The sequence below is a fragment of the Hoplias malabaricus genome, chromosome 16 (genome assembly GCF_029633855.1).
Source record: "Hoplias malabaricus isolate fHopMal1 chromosome 16, fHopMal1.hap1, whole genome shotgun sequence".
Taxonomy (NCBI): domain Eukaryota; kingdom Metazoa; phylum Chordata; class Actinopteri; order Characiformes; family Erythrinidae; genus Hoplias; species Hoplias malabaricus.
In genome coordinates, this window is record NC_089815.1 from 18,222,788 (window position 1) to 18,242,661 (window position 19,874).

The window sequence follows — 19,874 nt, forward strand, 5'->3', positions numbered from 1 at the left end:
CATGCGTTAACGGTGCCAGTGGGGCTTGCCTGTCACCAGGGAGGCCAGTGTGGATCTACATATGTAAGACTCTGATAGTGTGGTTAAGCTAGCCCAGAGTGGGTCTGAGTCTTCTGGAGGAGTCTTAGGTTTAATACAGAAAAACACTGATAAGAGGAGGTGCCTACTTGATGAGCTCTAATGATGCAGTGGATGCTTTGAGTACAGATGTAGGGGATGGGTAATGAGTAACCTTAGTTGTTAAGTTGTTAGGTGTGTGTGTGTGTGTGTGTGTGTGTGTGTGTGTGTATATGTTTTTTTTTTTTTTTTTTCTCAATAAGATGTTTGCTACCCTGTGAACGGTACCTTGCACCCAATGATTCTGTGTAGGCTCCAGACCCACCGTGACCCTGAACTGGATAAGCGGTTACAGATAATAAATGAATGATATTTTTTTGCTTTCACACACTGCACAAAACACACATCAAAATACAAGATACAAATCTAAGGGCAGCATGGCCGGGTATCAGTGGAAAGATCTCAGGTGTTTGTATGAGAGATATGCTGAATTACAGATCTAGCACCTATCAGATCCACTGTCCTCTGTTCTTTTCTTCAAAAACTCATATCAGTCTGGCGTATCACTCTGAAATCTCTCTGCTCCATCTTGTGAGGATGAAGACTCTCAGAAGTGGGCAGCTGATTGGACAGACTGGCCACTTATCATTGATATGACACACAATGGACAACTGTCACACAGCAGGAAATGCAAATGGCCTTGTCCTAGTTGAGCGGCCAAGGCAGTCAGATCCTGAATTAGAAACGGAAGTTTATATACAGGCTGCTTGTCTGGCCACCTGCGCTGGAGGAAGCAGACAGCAAGCTTTGATGATGGACATAATGGCCCTGGAAACTGTTGCATAATTTCAGGTGTAGTGGAAAAGAGAGTTAGAGAGATCTAGATATAATAATCCATTTTAAGTACATAACTCCTTTAAAACTTTCATGGTGAAATGCAATAACATCTTTGCAGAATTAGTCCAGTGTCCCGTGGGAAGTTTTCTCCTCCCAATGTTACACAGTGTAGTTTATGTAGTGCTGATTCTGAAGCTGTCATTTTAAGATTAAACTATACTATCTACTGTCCCTTTAAAAGGAGCACTGATGAAAAGTACATATTACAGTGGACAAAAAAAAACATAAAACATTGTAAAGAATGATGAAAAATTAGCAGTTAAATAAACGGATAAAATAATTAAAAGGAGAAAATGCTTGAAGTGAATATAGCCAAATTAGCAAAAAACAAGAAGCTCTGGGAGGCATAGAGCAAAAGGAAGAGAGAGAGAGAGAGAGAGAGAGAGAGAGAGAGAGAGAGAGCCATGGGCACTGCGAATGAGAGAATGAGTTAGCAGAGGAGAGAAAACAATTAATAATGGAAGCTATTAGGGGGATATTGTCAGTACTAAGAGGGAGGTCGGGTTTCAGGCTCTTTTTGAGGACTTCGATGGTACAAAACAGGCCTCATTACTGAGATATTATCTCCATTCATACACTTCCAGAGCCGCTCGGAGCCATGCTGGGAAAGATTAGGTTCCTTTCGCTTGTGAACATCCTTCCCGGCTGTGGAGCTTTTCTAACCTTGTGGGGTGTCCAGACATTGCGTCTGACGTGGGAGCAGGACCAAGGCGGCCAGCATTGAGTCTTTACAGGCTGGTTTCTTGCTAGGAAGAATAGAAGCTGTTGTTAATACTGGCCTGGTACATTTGTGTTTTGTATCACTTATTAAATGTATTCATTGAATAGATATTTTTTTAACCAAAAGAGCCATTTTTACCACCAAAATTATTCTTCTCCTGAAAAGTAAAAAAAATAAGAAGCTTTTTAGTTTGCATTCATTAATTTTGTTGTGTCACGAAAAGAAACACATTTATATATCGTTTCTTATCAAAACTAATTCTGTTTAGCACTGTCCATACCCTCTGTAGTCAATGTGAGATACAATGAATAAGGTACGAAACAGGACAGCCAATCAGGACAGAGATCACTTGCATATTCACTCGTTTAGAAAAGCACACTCCTGCAAAATTAGTATCTTTGTTTATTTGTTTGTTTTGCTGATGTTCCATATGAAACACTGTGAGCACAACAAATAGTTATGGCTTCCCACTGAACCAATCATCCACAGAAATCCACACAATTCAATAGGAGACAGAGCATCTTATATATAACAAAAGAGCATTGGTCACTGCACTGACAATGTGGTCATACATGAAGTACAGTAATTTTCAGAATGAAAGAAAGTGCTCTCGTGAACACAGTCATATTAAGAGCAGTGACCAACATCCGCATGCTGTGGGAATGGATGTGGGAATATCTGTAGTCACATCTGACATTCAGATGGAGGACTGAGCTTTGTTCTTGACCCCAAGGGCAGACCCAGGCTTTAAAGTGAAACATCTTACAGTGCCCCTGAATGATTTTAATTACCATCAATTTCCAAAGGAACGGAATGGGGCAACAGGACTTCCGGGGTGGTTGGGCCTCGCTGGAGGGGCATAAGATCACACTCAAGAAAAAAACATTAAAAAGGCTGGGGCCACTGAAATCATGCCACTCACAAAGCTATACCTTTTTTTTCTATTTTCTCGATTAGTGTTTACTCCTAAACATATTTCGACCTGTTTAAAATAAACAGACTTCCCAAAAGTCCTCTTCACTTCTAAGGACCCTGATGACAATTTCCATTACTCTGTGAGAAGACACATCCTGGAACAATTACATGGGTGGTCTGTAATCACTCATCTGTCCTGAGAACTAATTCATATTCTTCATTTTCTGAAATCGATTTCAAGATAACGTTCCTGGCAGATTATTTCCCACTTTCATAACTTCATACAGCACTGAAAAATTAAGAGACCAGCCTTTATCTGTTTGATGTTCAGTCAAAATGGGCATTAAGTACAAGTTTTTACAGTTCCACTTAATATATATTAGTGATGTCCGTTACAGATACAGATAATAGTACAGATTCTTTAAACAAAAATTACAATACAAATAAGATTTTAATTGAAAAAAAAATTAATCATGTAATTACTTGTGTCCTGAATGTTTAATCACAGTTGTTAGAGAACCTTAGTATGAGATGGGCCTGTTTTCCTTTTAGAAAATATATTTCTGAACAAAAGAGGGGACTCCTTGTAATGTGCAAGACCTGGCAGACCATCAGAACTTACCCCATCAGATAAAAAGGACTTTCTTCTGTTTGAAGCAGGAGAAAATGAACATGTAGAAGACAACAACTCAGCAGTGTGAGTGAAAGGATGTGGAGCTATCAAAAAGCTGTTACTGAGAAAAGGAGATAGATAAGACAGAAGCCAGTTTATAGCTGGTTCACTGAACACAAAACACAGAGAGGGAGAGAAGGTTCGGGATGACTTTGGACTGGGAGAAGCAGAAATTTCAACCAAACTCTACGTCTGGGTTTTGATATTTGGAGAAGAAACTATGTCAGATTCATTTGAAAGATAAAAGCAAGTCTCCCGAAAAGAACAGAGGCTGTATATAAAGGGCAAGTGTGGACAGATTTTGTACTTCATTTAAGCAGAAATATAAGAAGTGAATGGTGGTCTTTTCTGTGACTTTCACACAATACCACAGATGTTCTCGGTTGGTGTTGAGTGTGGTCATTTTTCTGTTCCATTAAATTTTACAAGGAGCCAAGCCTTTTGTGGACACAGCAAGCTGAGTGGACCTGAGCTGAGTGGTGGGCTTTAATTGGCCGTGTAGGGCTGTGATTTTGCGTAACGATGCCCTGAGCTGATATGGTGGAGGAGGCTAAAGAGAGGCTTTGATGCTCAGCACCAGGAAACCCAAAAGCCAACACATAGAGGTAGACAGAGCTGGTGTTGGGGGTGATTGAATTGAGGGATTCCAGACCACTGTCTACACAATTTTTTTTTAATGAGGCAAGCGTGAGCACTAACACTTCTGGGAGATGTTTGTTAACTAGCTGGAGAGTGTGAACTGACTGTGGCCCCCCTTTGCAGTGAACACACACTTCTGAAGACCCCCCAGCACACCCCTCTGCCTCTGGGCTGCACACATCATTGAAACCAGGAGCCTTTTAAAGGGATATAAACACTTCTAAAGAGGCTGGGCTGAGTTAGACAAATGCGCAATAGAAAGCTACTTTATCTAAGAACCAGTGCTCTTAGATAAAGTTATTTTCTTCAAATTTTATAGAGTTTTATAGAAACACTATTTCTGAATAGTTGGTTAGATATTTTACTGTAATGTATTAATAGAAATGCTCAAAAATAATTTGGAATAAAACCTCTTTCTATCCAATTGCATTCAGTGTTAGAATTGTTTTTGTCTTCTCTTCCAAAACCACCATTTTAAAGATAAATGTTTGTTTGTTTCATTATTTATTTAGGTAACGTTTGATGTCATTTTAATATTTCCTTATCACCATTTAATATTTTCATATGAATAGTTAATATATTTTGCTTGTTACATCATATTATTCTCTAATAAATAACCAAATATACTACTGTTATCTAATAATAACAATCATAACAATGTAGATTACAGTACTTTGAGGTGTATGCCAGAAGGAGTTCTTATGGGAATAGCGTAATCATAAAATACTGTCATTACCTATTTTAGATATTATGTAATAATGCATTTATACTATAATAATTATAGTTATAGCAATAAATTATCATAAACAATATACCCACCTAAAGATTTTCTGCATGTTAACAGCATTCTAAAGATATATTATATATATATATATATATATATATATATATATATATATATATATATACAATATTAATCCCTTTCTCAAACATTTTTGTTGTTGTTTACTCAATGACTTTATATAACTGTTTTTGCCAATGGAGTTGGCAATCAATAAACCAGCTGACATTAGGGGGCCCAGTAATTAGTGGTCCTGCTCAAATAGGAAAAGAAAGCATCCCATGAATGACTGCGGTGTTATCTATAATCTACACAAACCTCAGCAAGTACAAACATGAAAATACAAAATAAATGAGTTGATAGACACAATACAGAAAGGCCATATCACGTTTATGGAGTTGTGAACGATGCATCATGGAAATGTAGCAAGTTTATTTAGTTGAAAAAAACGAAGAAAAATATATACAAACTTCATAAACCTTCACAGAAGCACATAAAAAGCAGCAGCCAATAAGCCTAAGGACACTGTGCTCAATGTCATGTGTGGGCTAGAGGGGTATAAAGCATACAAGTATCAAGATCAATACGTATGGGGTGAGTTGGAATTGTGCTGGTTTTGAGATCCAGATCATCCAAAAATCACTGCCTGACCTCAATAATCCTCTCATGAATAAAGGCAACCAAATCCTTACAGAAATATTCCAACTTCCAATGAAAAGCCTTCTCAGGGGGCAACCTGCATATTAGGTCTTACACATGAATACCCTTTATTTTACAATAAATGTTGGATGAGCAGCTGTCCCAAAGCACTTGGCTGTTAAATCTATATTATGCTGACCATGTTTTCCTTCTCTGATTTTCCTGTTGTAATTCAAAGTAAACAAGCAAGCACACAAACAAACAACAATCCATGTAATTAGGAATTGTTTATCAACATTTTCTTCCACATTTTTTAAATGCTTTACAATTTAATAAATAACTTAAAATGTGTCAGTTGTGAGGTGGCGGTTGCATCTTTATAGGATCTTAGTAATTACATAATTACATAAGAATTGACTTTAAGTTAATGAAAATAAACCTATGACATGGCGGTGTATCTGTGTCAGCCTGCTATGGGTCTAAATATGTATATGGGGTCTGCATAGAGACCATCAATCCTGGAATAACTGTATGCAGTCATCAGTGCAACTGTCAGTCATGTCCTCTGTCAGGCTTTATCTCTGGGAGATAAAAGCAGTTTAAAGTCTCATTACAAAAAAAAAAAAAAAAAAAAAGAATTGGCACTCGATGCCTATTCAAACCCATGGCGTGACAACAGAACAGTTCTGTAAGTTGCTTTGCTTTTGCACAAAACCACCAGATACTCTGGGGATGGACGGTGCATGAAAGAAAAAGGTGAGACAATATTAAGAGAGTCATTCAACTGAAGTGATTATGAATAACCCTGGCCCCACCCATCCACATTAGTCCCCCAGATACAAGCCCTGCCCAGGATATAATGCAAGGGAAGAGTGAGCCACCCCACCAAAGAGCAAGCAGTGTGAGAGAAAGAGTGGACACCCATTTACAGCTTTACTGCCTTTTCGGTCACATATACAGCTGGTTCTCTCTCTCTCTCTCTCTCTCTCTCTCTCACTCTCTCTCTCTCTCTCTCTCTCACACACACACACACTATGTACTCTCACTCCCTTTCTCTTTGAGACACACACACCACACACACACACACACACAATTCACTCAGCTCATTCACAGACACGGGTCAGGCAGCCTCACGTTTCACCTTGCTCTGCCCCTGACTGGGAGCAGAGGGAGCGTCTGCAAGGTGTAGCCATCAGACAGGACAGTTCTTGCACAGCTGAATGAAGTTTAGTCAAGCAACCTGAGTGCGCCGGAGAAACCCGAGAAGAGCTGGAACCTTCTTTGGAGATGGGATTACAAAGTGCCACATCAATTCTGTGAAGCGCAAGTGTTGGCCTCAGCAAAGAAAAAGGACCACAAGGTACCTCAGCGCAGCCGAAATCCTTCAAGTACCTCGAGGAGTGACCGGCATCATTTAGGAGTGAAAGCTTTGAAAGGTTCTTACTGACCTTTCTGAATGGTTCCTGCTGGAAGCAGCCAGCGTGTCGAGAGGCAGCGAACAGAGTGCAAAATCATGCCGAATGCTTGCGCAAGGTGCACCTCGGGAGTCTGACCCATCATGTGCCAATGGACCTCAGCCGACCTCACCTCCATTGGCTCGGCCCAGCTCAGGCTACCCCTTTCACCTCGATCCCTGTCACTCGGCTTGGCGTACCTCTCCCTGCTCTTTCTGGCCAGCGCCGCTCTTGGAGGTTGCCCGACCGGACTGGGGCATGACCCCTTCCGCATACTGGCGCGGAGCACCAACTGTTCATGGACTCTGGAGCGGCACACGCGCAGCTACAACCACCTAGAGGGCGACGTGCGGCTGAGGCGCCTGTATTCCGCCAACAAGTTCTTCCTCTGCATTGACAAGACGGGCAAGGTTGATGGCACCCGGCGCAAGAACTATCCTGACAGTGAGTAGTCAGCAGATATGTTACCCTTTCTAATGTGTGCCTGGGAAGGGTGGGGAGCTCGTTATATTGTACTTTTCACTTTTACTGCCATGAGTGCGCAGTCTTATCTTTCACTTCTTTTAATGGCTGATTTATTGCTCAGGATTCCTCTGCCCTCACTTGGGCCATCAGAATTTAGCTTGGAGTGGTGGCATGTGTTAGAGAAGGTAACCATGGCGAGGTAGGCTCTTGAAGACTCTGAAAGTAGGGGTCGTCTTAGGCATAATGTGCCTGTTAGTGGTTCAGACTCAGCAGCAGGCTTGATTTGTTGTGGTGACCGCAAGTCTCTGCCCGGGAACTTGGACTCTCTTGAAATAGCAGGTGCAAGCAAGCGGCATGTTTGTTTTCCAAGGAGTCCACCGGGAAAATCACTCAAATGTCCCTGTCATCAAGGGGCATCCATGCTTCAAACAAATCACGGATCTTTAGAACCCATGTGACAGCAGCGGCTCTGTCTGTCTGTCTGTCTAGGGTCAGACTTGGCATATTTGATGCTACTGTGTGTGTGTGTGTGTGTGTGTGTGTGTGTATGTTTGTTTGTCTACTACGGAGAGTCCATAGAGACTAGTGTGAATCATCATTTCCTGACCAGTTGGTACACAAACTGCACAGCTGTTCTGATTTTATGCATGCACAGGGTTTCATTTTTGTCAGAAATGATGCAGTTATACAAAACAGTGAACAATAAAAGAAACATGTAATTTGAAATATTACAAGGTTCTAGCATTAAAGGAAACCCTAAAGTGCTTTTAACAGCAATGGTTTTGTATTGTACCAAAAAGATGCTCATTCTGTAGTATGCAAACATATTGGATATGTTTTTCAATCCATGTTCATGAATTTAAATTCACGGTTACAGCATTTTGCAGACAATCTTAGGCAGAACAACATACAAAAGTGCTTCTTCGTTTACTCAGAAAAATATTTATAGCTAGTTTATATAGGCTAGAATACAAATGTCAATATAGATACGTAGAAAAATAATGCTCACATACTACATTTTGCCTGAATGTCAAATAAAGCAATCCATAAGTACGATTGTAAGCTTTTAAAGTCTAAAATAAGTGATGATTTAAGTATTCTCGAAAGTGATGGTTCTTCAATCAGTGACATTTCAGACCCCTGGGGGAGGTAGGTTCCACCAGTTAGGTGCCAAGACAGAAAAAAAGCCTAGATGCCTTTTTTAGAATCTTCCATGCATCTTGATCGATGGTGGTTCAAGCCAATTGGTACTTGAACCCAAGCAGTGTTGGATTGTGACAGATTAGATATTAGTGTCCTTGACCAAACACCATTCGTTTTAACTGTCTTCTTTGTTGGTTTCTAGTTTCCAGAGCTCTGTCAGGTCTGCTTACAAGCCACTGCTTAGCACAGTGAGGTGAAATAGTGCAGTCCTCCGATGCAATTTGCTTTTACATTTACCTACCGTCCTCTCATTTCCTGCTCCCGAATTTCAAAAGTGCCTCTTGAGTAGCGAGGGTCTCATTCACCATGATATAAGACATTGTGCGTAATGCTTTTATGGCCCTTGTTGGTGCATTTGGAAGAACAACACTCTGGAATATTTCTTAGCATAACATTTCATTGACAGCTTTACTGTCGGCAGCTGAGAGGATGGAAGGGTAGTCAATCAAGATGGAGTTGCCATAAATCAACCTGATCTACGTCATAGTGTGGCCGAACATGAACACCTCAAACACAGAGCTTCATCTGTCTGGGGGCATTTGATTGTTATTTATTGCATACCCCAAATAAAAGTAAATATAACATAAAACATATGGTATCATAATGAAGCCCTTCATACACTATATGTCAAAACATTTGCTGCACTTTCTGATTCATGAATTCAGCTACTTGAAAGTGCATTCGTCATGGACTTTCAGAAGCAGAAGCTGAAAAAGCATGAAGTGGAGTAGAATTCTCTGGAGCAGCTACACATAACCTTAATGTCACCATAAGTGCCAAGCATTGGCAATTCATATCTTTGGAGTGAATTGAACTGAAGCTAATGATCCCTAGCTAATCATCCTCTATACCTGGCCTCACTGATGCTTGCGTGGTCGAATGTCATCAAATCCTCACAGCCATGTTCCAACAATAACGTAAACCCTTCCCAGAATAGCATAGATTGTTACTGCAGAAAAGGGACAGCAAGTCTCCGTTAATACCCTTCATATTAGAAATAACATTGAATGGCAAAGTGTCCAAAAATTTCACATGGTGTTAGTTCATTGTTTACACTTTCTTCCATTTGCAAAACTCAGCAAATGAATAGAAAATCAGTCAAATGAGTAATCTGACCTGGAGTATGCCAAATCATGCATACGACTGTTGTCCTCTTTCTATTGCTTTCATGTGTTATGTTAACATATGGGCAGCTGTGCTTGCGAAGGGGCTGCCCACCTTGTCCTCTGGGTAGCCCCCACGGTCTGTCAACACAGCGGCTTTTCCCAAACACCCTGCCCGAGCCCCCGCTCACTTTTTCCAGCCCCCGCTCCCGACTGCTCAGGTGCAAAAACAGTCAGAATTAGTCAACGGGCCCTCAGCTAATTGAGGTTGGAAAATATTGTATCAATCCCGGCAGACTGGAACAGCTGAGGGAAGACACAGGCACATGGATTCAGAGAAGAGAGAGAAAGCAGAGGGAAGGTAGAGTGAAAAAAAAAGGTTTGTGTGTGGGAATAATACTAAGCCTGAGAGGCCTTTGTGTCCCCACTGCAGTTGGGTGAATGGAACGGTCTCCATCTCAATCGGCAACTGGAAGAATTCCTGGCAGTGAACAGTAGCGAACCTATTTTTTCAGATGTTCTGGTTTAGTGCAGCCTTGTTTGTTGGCCTGCTGATTTTAGGAAAGCTCCACCTGCAATGTGTTTCAAATAAGCTGGGACAGGGGCACTTTTTGCCATCATGTCCATCATCATTTGGAGTTTGAAGGTTCATCCAGCTCTGAAAAAAAAGAGTTTTTGGTGGTCATCCTTCTTTATACAAGTGTTCTCCTGCCCAATTGCACTGGGTTTTAGGATTCCGCTCTTTTCCATTACATATATCCCAGATTTCCATAGATTCCTGGAATCTTTTGATAAAACTGTGCACAAACAGTTAAATGCTAAAAATTCAACCAGTGATTGCCAGGACTAAAGTAAGCACACTTCAAATCACTGCCAAGCAAATTTCATTCAGGGCACCTTCAACTGGCACCAGCATTATTCCTCAAACTTGTTTTGTCCCATTACTTAGTGGCTTTGAAGATTCAATTCAAATTGCTTCAGTACTGATTGGTGGAGATAAGCCAATTGCTGCTGTACAAAGCTGATGGATAGTGTATGTGCAAATCAGACAGGTCAAGAGATAACACATCTACTCCAGTTCTGGGCAGGGCAGAATCATGGTTTTACACATTTTCAACCACAAAGTTCAGTACCAAAATGCGAATAAAAAAACCCCCACAATTTTCCATATATTTGCCCTTTCTGATGCATACCCAGTGTGGAAAATCAGCCTTAAACTTGCCACTACCCTAAACCATAACCCTAAACCTAACCCTAACGTTTCAAATCTAAAATTACCACTGTGTCAGTTTCAGAATGATCACCTATTAATGCTGTTAAGGTCACACACTTAAAATCTCTTTTTACCCAGTCATTTCCATTTAAATATATTTACATATTAAATGTAGATTTTAAAATGACTGCTTTCTCTTTTGGAATTCATAAAAATAGCTTACAAAGGATCTTAAGATAAGCAGTAAGAAGTTTATAAAAATGTACTTAAATGCTATTCTCCAAAAAAATCTTAAGAGGTTCTCAATTATGGTCTTACAGTAGTCTTACATATTTTCTTAAGATTTTTCTAAAAGGTAAGTAAACAAGGACTAGAAGTGAGGGTGAAGAAAATAACCAACAGGAAAAAATATCATATTCTAGTTTGCCATTTTTTTCCTTACATAGAAACTAATAGTACTTAAATTACAATCCCTACTTTTAATCTTCTTAAAGATTTGATAGTGATCCGGTGATAGTGAATCTGGCCCCTGTGTACATGTGAAATGAGAATGGGAATACAAATGCACAAATAGATTAAGATGTCAAATGTAAAAGTAGGGTACGGACCTGGTCAGTGCTATTCAGCCTGCTAAGGGCCACTGAGGACCATCATTATTCCTATTTAATGTATTGTCATGAATCGAAGGAGCACTATTTCTGTCCACTCTCCAGCAGCTGCCTGGTTGGAAGATGTTGCTTAGCCAAGGTTGTTTTCCTTTTCATTTTTCATGTCACGGTTACTTATGAACCATTGCTGGCAGGCAGGACCTTGCTTGCAAGATCTTTTTTTCCCTGCAAATGGGACTTTAAAAGGATACACTGTTGGAGCACTGGGTGGGTGTGGGTGAAGACATCAAATGCTTGATTCAAGTCCAGGCTGTGACACTACGCTCGGCCCTAAGGAAATAAAGTCATGCGACAGGCATAATCAGAAAAGTCACTTGTATTAAAATATGGCCACTTTGTTGTTTGCCAGGCCCTTTCCTTTTCCTTTCTTCATCCTTCTCTCTCTCTCTCTCTCTCTCTCTCTCTCTCTCTCTCTCTCCCTCTCTCTGTCTCTCTCTCCCTCTCTCTGTCTCTCTGTCCTCACCTTTTTGACTGTATTTCCAGGGGCTTGTGTCATGTTTACCAAAGTTTCCCCTCACAGTACTGCATCTCGCTTTACACGCTGCCCTTTTCCTTAGCTGTGATTTCATAGGAGTGTTGAGCTTGGACCTCAGACACAGGAAGAAAATCATCCACCCGTTCTGAATATATTGTGGAATTATTTAAAACATATTTCAAAAAAGAGAGACTGTCAGTCTGCGCAGGCACAGAGAAGCCACAGAGGAGAGATTGTGCTGCTGCTGTTGGCATAGAGGGCAGCGGAGGTGAAAATGGATGCATATAGAAGTCATATTCATCTCTTGACCCTTGCAGGTCAAATGAATCTCTGTCTCCAGGAAGAATGTGTCTCAACAGGCTTTATATTACTAGCAAGCCCCAGGTGTCTATAAACAGAGCTGGTCTCAGATTTACAGACTCATGAATTTAACATTGAGATGACAGTAACTGGGATGGAAACTTCACTAGTAATGTAGAGGTCTGTTTTTTTGTTTTTTTGGTGCACAACACCAACTAGTGAGGATAATTAACATGTTTTACAATTATGTCTAACACATTATTAGCATTACTAGATATACCAGATATGCCAGAAATATTATAGCATAGCAAAGTATAACCTCCATGTCCAATGCCTATGGTTGGCTAGTTGAGTATATAACCCCCAGCACGTGGTGGTATAATGGTGGAACTGCGCTCCCTGGAGAAGTGGATAGTCCAGTGCCTCGGTGATGGGTTGAAGTTGACTCTGTCATCCAAAATCAATCCTCTAAATGTCCTGAGTGGACACAATGTTTGAAAACTTGAGCAGCACTGCTGTGTCTGATCCAGTCATACTAGTGTATCACACATAAACACATCACCACTACGTCCGTGTCACTGCAACTCCAAATCATACGTGCCCTCAGGTGGTCCAGTGGGGGTCCTGACTGCTGAAGTGCGAGGTGAAATGGGGATAAGAAAGTATGCAGAGAAACACACCTGTAATTGCAGAACTACAAAGTGCTCCTGTATGGTCAGTGGGGCTGATAAAATGGATAATGAGTGTAGATACCAGGTAGAAGTTCCTAATCCAGTAATCGTTCATTGTATAGTGTCAAATTCTGTGGCTATTTTAAAATCCCTGCCTGGGACATGAATCCAAGATCTGGATTTCAAGGCCAGTTTTGGATTTAAACCAGGTCTAACTGACAAGAATTGGCACCCCTGCTAGTAAGAGCTATCAGCGCTTGGAATGCTCAAAACACTAGCAACACTAACCGTTTTGAAGGCTAGCTGTATTGCTGTCAGTATATGTCGCACTATGATTTTGCCCTTTTTGGGACAAATATGCAGTGCATTAAAAGAAAATAACATTATTTTAGCGAAAAGCATAGGTCTTGAGAGTCCTGTGGGCATCCTGGTGCTGTTTAAAGGAACCTGGACACCAGGTGATTCCAGAGACTTCTGTGAAGTCTGGGAATGTAGCTTACTTTTAGCCCAGAGGGGCTTCAGTGTGGAACTGGAGCCAAAGAGATGAGGAAAATCACATGAATCCTGCCCTTATAATCCTTCCAAACAGAGGACACCAGTCCCTACTATAGTGGGAAAATACAGAAAGCCCATCTCTTGCCAGCTGTTCCTGGCACTAAGCAGAGACGAAGGAGAAAAATGAAACACACACACATACACACACCCTGGGAATGGAGGCGGAAAAGTGTGCCAGTGCTTTAATTAGTTTAACCTCTGCAGCGTCCAACAGCCGGGTTTGATACCATGAATGGATGAAAAAAAAGAGTGTAGCAATTAGCAGCTAACAGCTCCAGCCTGACTTTGGCTCCGCACTCAGTTTTATTGGGTTCATCAGCAGGTTTATTGAGTCTGACTTTGGCTCATGAAGGCTTCTTTTTTCTACTCAACATCCTGAGTCTTTAAATCACAAGCTTAATACCCTAAGTCCTCTTTGCTAGTAATGACTTCCATTCAAGTCGTCACTCAAAATGGAGCTAGTTAAAAATAAATAAAAAAAAATCAGAATAATTTTACATAGGACAAATGATCAAATTTTTGCTCTGAAGCAGAAAAACCAACACTTTGCAATATGTTTTACTCATTAATTAATTAATTTATTTTAAATACAACTTATACACCAAGTAGTACATTCAGTAACCCAACATCGAAGTTCAAAAGACACAGGTCCAGCATCTGAGCCCTGATGTCTAACAAAAACTGACCCAAGCCCAAGTTTTCTTCCATTGATGAAAAAGCAATTAGCAATTTTTATTATTATTATACATTTTTGTGAGAGATGAAAAACCTGTATTAATTAGATCTGTTGGGAGCCCACAGCTAGGCTTACTCATGCAGTACCAGGTGCTAGCGTATGCCAAAGGAAACACAGTCATTCTCTCAGGGCTTTTGGGGTGAAATGAAAGCTAGCAGACAGACTCAGCCTCACTGTGTCAGGGTTGAGGTACTGGGGCAACACTTCTTTACAGGCCTCTATGGGAATTTTAAGTGGTCTGAATTAATCTTTTGATTAAATCCTGTGTTAACCCAGACAGTACGTTATGTTTTGGAAGCTGATTAGCCTCCTGTCTCAGAGGAGCTGCTGGGGATTCCCCTGTATATTCTGTGCTGTATATACTTGAGATTTTTAAGACCTACAAATGGTCTAACTTTTAGAGTCGGAGGAGGCAGAATAGGGTTCTCTGGAAAATATAAAATGACTATATATATGAAATGTTATAACCTTACAATGTATTGGGGCATCTGGCAGACAATTTGTTACAGAGATAGGTTTATGCAGTGTTGGTAGTTAAATAAAAATAAAAACAAATAAAAACAAACTAAGATTTTGATACTGTTGATTTTATGAGGCACTAGGTAGTATTTTTACATTCGAACTACAGTTTCAAAATCGTTGTAATGCTTCATTGGCCTGTAATAGGGAGAACAGAGCCTCTGATTTTGCTACTCTGGGCTAAGCACTTCAGAAACGACGCTATGTATATTTAGGAGGAGGGTAGGAAACCATTCCCCCACTCCGTAACCCTCCTTCCCCCTCCCCCTTGATTGCATTACAGCGCTTTGTAAATCAAGAACATTCTGCAAATGTAGGGTGAGCCCAGGAGCAAATATAGCAAATCTCCCCTAGTGTTACCTTAATATAGGTTAATGAAATTTCCCTCTGTACTGGGCTTAAAACATTATGGTCTGCTATTTAGTATTATTTACTATTTAGACATGTCGCCCCATATGAGGACCTGCACTGTGTAGCATAATATAATTCCTTCAGCAATTTAAATTAAATCAATTCAATTCTCATGTTGGTCATAATCAGTAAAAAATAATAAATAATAATTTTTCCATAAATAGTGTTTGTTGCTTCATTGTTGGCAGAAAGACATAGCTCCTTTAACTCAGGCCAGGTACGTCATGGCCTCTTTGATCGTGCTGATACATCAGTAACCAAAGAACAAAATGGCCCTATTGGAACTCAGCCAAACCGTGATCCAATCTGACCTTACAGATCCCTAAGGGCCAAGCCATAATATGAATGTGGCACACCGACGAGTTGGACATTCTCTCGTATACCAGGACAACAGAGATATGCAGCTGATTGAGCTGTAAACAGGGGACAGTAGGCAGCAATAAAACAGAGGGGTGAGTCACAGCAAGCAAAACCCAGGTCCTCCCAGTCATTTCCTTGTGGAGGTCCACTATAAAGCCAAACAGCTGCAGTCGTTCCTTCTGAAGAATTCATCAATGTGCATGTACTGGAAAAAAAAACGTAAGTGTTTTCTGTTATAATGGAGCTCTATCCAATAGCTTTGTGATCCAACAAGAGTCATCCAACATCAGTACCTAACCTAATGAAGTCTGGGCTGAATGCCATCTAATGGTTTAACATCTGGTGAAATATATGAAACCCCTTTATTGTTTTCAATATTAATGCATCAATGCAGGTAATATGTATTAAATATGTATTAAGTGTCACAACTAATATCTTCCTGAAACTTTTGCTCAGCAAATTAATAGATTCAAATTCAAATTCATCAAAAGTGTTTTGAGATATTGCAATAAAGACCTCTCCATGCATATTCCACTACAAATTGTTTTTATCTCCCTCCCCAAACTACAACAATGTACTAGCATTTGAACTTGTTATTGTGGTTATGAATGCGATTCCACTTTTTAAATGAAGTAGCACCATTGATATGAATATAAATCTGCTGTTGATATAACATTACTTCTTTTATTTTATATTTAAACATCAGTTCTTAACAACTTAAGTCTTAAGAGGAGATGATGTGATTAATCACAGCCAATTGTGACATGAATTTTTTTTTTTAATTGATGGAAAGCCCTAAACGTCTTATGAGCTATGTCCTACATAATATAAAGTTTTAGTGTTCCAAATATGAACTTAGTCCACTCTTTATGAATGGCTGTCTTTTATAGCTCTATGTATGTGGAACATTTTTGTGAGGCATTGTTGGTATTCAGCCATAATTAGTGAGGTTAGGAGCTGAAGTAGTATAACAAGATATGGATCACAAAATCTACTACAAATCATTCAAAGGTGTTGGATCACACTCCACTGATCCATAGCCCTATCCTGAGGTATGTATACCCCTCCAGCCAATGCCTGGCCTTGGGAATTCCAAAATTTGACTATGTACGATTGCTACAGAACACCTCATTGGTTTGGGAATGCTCTTCTAAGAAGATAATGCAAGTTGTAGGTGCAAAATAGATTGTGCAACTAAGAAAAGTGTGTGTGTGTGTGTGTGTGTGTGTTGGTGGGGGGTGGGGGGGGTGGGTAGGGTGGTGCCTGCATACTTTGGATGTAACACATGTGAAAGGAAATGTGGGGATTAGTGTGACAGACACAGATTTTTTTCAGTTGCTTCAGGGAACAATGTGTGGTCCAGACAGTGATACACAATAAAGATATGTTTTTTTGCTTATAGTTCCTTTGTCAAACAATAAAATACTCACTTGTTCCCATGTCCATCACATTGTTTGTGTTGTAAGCGTAGAAGTCCGCACCCAAAAAGTCTCTCCTGATTGTGTACAGACCGACATGGTTAGCATCTGTTCCTTGTCAGCTTGATGTTACTATCTTCCAGAAATTTTCAGTGCTGTGCTCTAATAAAAGACAGTATTGCTGAGTGTCCATCTTAAATTTTTTACACTGTACCTGTGTGAGACAACTGTCGTTTGAGTGTAACTATACAACCTTTAAATGAAAACCCAAATTTCTTGCCAATTTTGAGGTAGGGTGAACCCAGACACTGCATTTATTCTTGCTACCACTCACACAACACATTTTTGTACCTCAGCATGCTTGGAGGAGGACACTTACAGGCTAGATGTCTTATGTTAGCTAAGAGATGTCTGTACTGGATCGCACATAGCTGAGGAATAAGAGGAGAGGGACCACTAGGGACATCACCAAGGATAAAACCTGTAATCTAACAATTATAGGGCCTGTAACTTCAATTATATATGGCAAATTTAAAGTTGGCAACTTGATAAAGATCAGAAATCAAGTGTTTTATTGCCAAAGCAACCAAGAATGAATCAGAAGTTACACCCTTATATACCTACATCTTTATTGCTGCCTCCTGTGATAACAAAATGAAACTAAGGAGGGGCTTGTTTACAGTTGTAAACAAGGCCAGGTCTTTTCCAGCTGACTCAGTTGTTTATCAACCTTCATTCATATTCATAAACCACAAGAGGGGAGGTCATCAGTATAAACCCCTGCAGTTGGAATCTGGCCCCTATTACATTAGGAAAAGCAGATTTCTTAGACACTTTCTATGAAAATAATGTCTATGAGACTCCATAAAGACACAATGCATATGCATATATGCACATGTTCAGCCAGAACATTAAAATAACCTCCTTGTTACTACACTCATTGTCCATTAGCCAATAACAGACTGTAGTCTATTGCTCTGCACAGTTTATAGTCCCTTTTTACCCTGTTTTCCAATGGTCAGGAACCCCACAAAGTAACTTTGGCATGGTGGTGGTGTGTCTATGAGACATATACCTTATTGGTCCACTTTGTAGATGTAAATTCAGAGATAAAGGGGGTTAGTAAATTATGCAGAGCATCTAAAGGACTACAGTCTGTAACTGTAGAGCTATGTATTTCACTATAGTTACAGCAGTTGTTGATATTCATTCATTATCTGTAACCGCTTATCCAGTTCAGGGTCGCGGTGGGTCCAGAACCTACCTGGAATCATTGGGCGCAAGGTGGGAATACACCCTGGAGGCCAGTCCTTCACAGGGCAACACACACACACTCACACATTCATTCAACCCTCGCAGACACGGGGAGAACACATCAACTCCTCACAGACAGTCAACTGGAGCGGAAATCAAAACCACAACCTCCAGGTCCCTGGAGCTGTGTGACTGCGACACTACCTGCTGCACCATTAATTTTACCCATAGAGAAGTGACCATGATACAGACTACAGCAGTGGTCTATGCCACAGAATAAGCAGCATGACATTGTAGAAATTCGGAAGCTTGAAAGCTTTTGTACATGGACAATTGTGTAGATCAGGCCATTTTCAGGGCCATTTGCATCATTATCTCAACACCCTTACTAGAACTAATCACCACGCGTTGAAATGTATGCTGTTTTGTCAACACTGAAATTTCCAGACAGTGCTGTGTACACAAGCCAGTGACCCTGGCTGTAAATTAGAGTAAGCTTTGGAGCTAAACTCTGGTCTCTAGATTTTCAGATTCCGCAAAGTTAGTTTGAGTTCTTAGTGTGTTAACAAGGCCTTGAAGGACACAGCTACATTGTGATCTATTTATGACTTAAAATATTAATCACATTACACATGTAGGGGAATACAGAGTTAAGAGTCATGCCCCTGGATTTTTGCTGGTGCAGAATAGTGATGTTGCCTGGATCAGGAGACAAACCCAAGTCTGCCACATGGAGAGCAGTGTAGTGAAGTGTTATCAACTACATTATACCAGCTACATGACTGTGGCTTTAATGATGCAATAATGTCTGGCTGCTCTTAGGGCTGGACAATAATTAAATATCAATATCTCCAAAAGCTAACTTTTCAGGAACAGGAAAAGACTGTATTTCTCTGATGGTAACAATAATAATAAGCCACAGATAACATGATTTATACCCATTAGAGCTCAGAAACGTGAAAATATCTTTATTGGGAGGTTTCATATGTACACTGGACGTGTACACAATGGGCGTGTATTGTCGACAGCAAATATTGATAAATGCGGATTTCTTCTAGCGGATTCCAATGAGCCATGTCCATCAGCGTATTCTCCTAAAACACTGCCATTATGAATCCATGTTTTAGCAAAAGCAGAGTCTATCATTACTGTACTTGATCGAAATCAACATCCTTATTGTGATTGATTATAGCCATGCTGGTCTAATACTTCATGTGAGTAAATGTGATATCAGTTGTTAACTTAGCATGTATACCAAATGGACTACAGTGGGTAATTGTGCTCCTCAGACAAGCTGATAAAATGGATAAACCGTGTACAATCAAAAATATTATCTCTGATGTGTGTATTGAGTTTATGTTTCATACAGACAGTAAAAGTAGCTTTCTCATTACCTTTTTATGTGCTCTCACAACTTGTATATGTTACCCAGGTAGGTGTGACATCATATCTCCAATGTTCTATGTATACAATAAGGGGCCAAATGTTTGTGGGCACTTGCTGACTCAGCATTTCTTGTAAAGAGAAGGACAGCAATAGGAATTTTACCTCTTTTAGCAGCAATAATAACTTCTAATATTGTAGGAAGGCTTTACATAAGATGTTGGAACATGTCTGTGAGATTTTGATAGCTTTGAGTTATAGAACATTGATTTGAAAGTTTGCCAGCAAAAACTGCTCAGACATTTGATTTTAATGTGCTATAATCATAATTATTCTGAAAGCATCTGAACCCTATTAACAAGTG

The 19,874-nt window shown here is 40.1% G+C and overlaps 1 protein-coding gene across 1 annotated transcript in view; it reads left to right on the forward strand.

Moving 5' to 3' along the window:
- Window positions 1-6,496: 6,496 nt before the first annotated feature.
- The window catches only part of fgf22 (fibroblast growth factor 22), a 36,559-nt gene continuing 23,181 nt past the window's right edge, over window positions 6,497-19,874 (forward strand). Inside the window, exon 1 of the mRNA XM_066647907.1 lies at window positions 6,497-7,220. Within this exon, the coding sequence (XP_066504004.1) occupies window positions 6,881-7,220 (340 nt within the window). The 5' untranslated portion in view covers window positions 6,497-6,880. The remainder of the gene's footprint in view (window positions 7,221-19,874) is intronic.